General features: G+C 36.7%; 1 protein-coding gene across 1 annotated transcript in view; it reads right to left on the reverse strand.

The window, feature by feature from the left end:
* The window catches only part of LOC110422702 (Vacuolar protein sorting-associated protein 26), a 7,708-nt gene that overhangs the window by 1,878 nt on the left and 3,633 nt on the right, over window positions 1–2,197 (reverse strand). The window contains 1 exon segment of the mRNA XM_089784624.1: window positions 1,005–1,028. Coding sequence (XP_089640750.1) covers window positions 1,005–1,028 — 24 coding nt within the window.

Raw genomic sequence — 2,197 nt, forward strand, 5'->3', positions numbered from 1 at the left:
TGGTAAGGATCCTTTGCCTTCTTTAAGGCAAACAGATTCATATGTGCAGCAAGAAGAAAGTCAAAGAAGTGCCATGATACACATAGTTTCAATAGACAAGGCAGGGTTAGTTGCAAATTCCTTTCATGAGCAGCTAAAAGTCAGTACCAAGGTCCATCAGACAAGGATCATTTACACTATGATTATTGTGGGAAGCTAAGGCATACTAAGGAGAGTTGTTGAAAGCCAAATGATCGACCAACTAGGGGTCGTGGAGTTTAACGGATAGGCTCAACAAGACCACAAGCAAACCTATCCGAAATAGTAGAAATACCTACAGAGACAACTAACATTGGGAGTCTTTCCAAGGAAGAAGTACAAACCTTAAGGAGTCTTTTGTCTCAGATTGATTCTCAATCAACCACAGGTGCTTCCTCCAATTTTGTCAAAATAGGTACTGCTTTTCTTGCCAATCTTGATACTCATAATGATTCATGGATTATAGATTCTGGAGCACACAAACATATGGCAGGCTCTTCCAATAAATTCTCAACTTATTCTCTGTGTTTAGACAATGATAAAGTCCGTATAGCAGATGGATCTTTAGCATCTATATCTGGAACAGGTTCTGTTAAATGTACTCCCACCATTAATCTATCTTCAGTTCTTCATGTTCCTAGTTTTCCTATTAGCCTTTTATCTGTTATTTCAATTACAAAAGCACTTGATTGCAAAATTGAATTCTTTCCAACTCATTGTGTTTTTCAGGACCTAAAAACAGGGAGAACGATTGGCTTTGGTAGATTGCAAGATGGCTTGTATCTACTAGAGGAAGGTTGTAGTATCTTGATTCCTGATATAACTTGAGCCTTGTTAGGAGACTATGAATGTTGACCAAGAAATAATCCAATGGCATAGAAGAGTAGGACAACCATCTTTTTCTGTTTTAGAAAAATTATATCCTAGTTTGTTTAAACAATGCCAGTTGGATTTATTATTTTGTGACACTTGTGAATTTGCTAAACACACCAGACATTCTTATCCTTCAACTAATAATAAGAGCTCAGTTCCTTTTATGACTATTCATTCTGATGTATGGAGACTTAGTTGAACAATTTCTCTATCCGGTTACATATGGTTTGTTACCTTTATCGATTGTTGTACTAGATTAACTAGGGTTTATTTGATGGAAGCAAAGAATAAGGTTTTTTTCTTGTTTTCAACTATTTCACAAAATGATTTGTACACAATTTGATGCCAAGGTTATGATTATGAGAACCGACAATGGTACAGAATAAATGGATGGTGTGTTTAGTGCATATCTAGATTCCAATGGAACATTACACCAAACTAGCTGTGTGGACACTAGTGCACAAAATGAAGTGTCTGAAAGGAAGAACAAGCACCCATTAGACATGGCTCGATCTCTCATGTTTACTATGAATGTTCCAAACGTTTATTGGGGCGATGCAATACTTTCAACCGCATACCTTATTAATAGAATGGACCAAAAAACACTTAATTTTAAGAGTCCTTTAGAAGTTCTACAAGGTAGTAATCAATATACTATTCCTCCAAAGATTTTTTGATGTGTATGTTTTGTTCACAAGAGAAATGTAGGTAAGTTAGAACCAAGGGCCCTTAAATGTGTGTTTGTTGGCTACACTACAACTCAAAAGGGATATAAGTGTTATCATCCACCCTTAAGAAAGTACATTGTAAGTATGGATGTTACCTTTAGGGAGTTTGAGCCTTATTTTCATACACCTCAATCACCTCTTCAGGGGGAGAATAGGGAGGAAGAGGTGGAGGTGATAGCACCTGCACCTATACAATTTTCTAGTGATGACAAAGAACAACTTAAAACTGGACAATTAGATAGGCCAGATTTGAAAACCTACACGTGATGGGACAAGACAAATAAAGCCATCGAGCATATTATACCTCAACAAGCGCCATCTCTAAGTTGAGTCCCTGAAAATACATGTGGTGAGTCTTCTTTACCTTTTAATTACCCTAATTCCAATCCCATTGCTAATGATCTTGATGCTCCTATTGCTATCAGAAAAGGAGTTAGAGCTTGTACTAAACATCCTATTTCTAACTTTGTTTCCTACAATTCTTTGTCTCCTTCCTATAGAGCCTTTGTATAGTCTGTTTCTTCCATTTCTATTCCACAAGGTTGGCAAGAAGCATATCATGATCCAAAATGGAAAGA

Source organism: Theobroma umbraticum, unplaced genomic scaffold, assembly GCF_002168275.2.
Source record: "Theobroma umbraticum cultivar Fairchild unplaced genomic scaffold, ASM216827v3 scaffold_146.0, whole genome shotgun sequence".
NCBI lineage: Eukaryota > Viridiplantae > Streptophyta > Magnoliopsida > Malvales > Malvaceae > Theobroma > Theobroma umbraticum.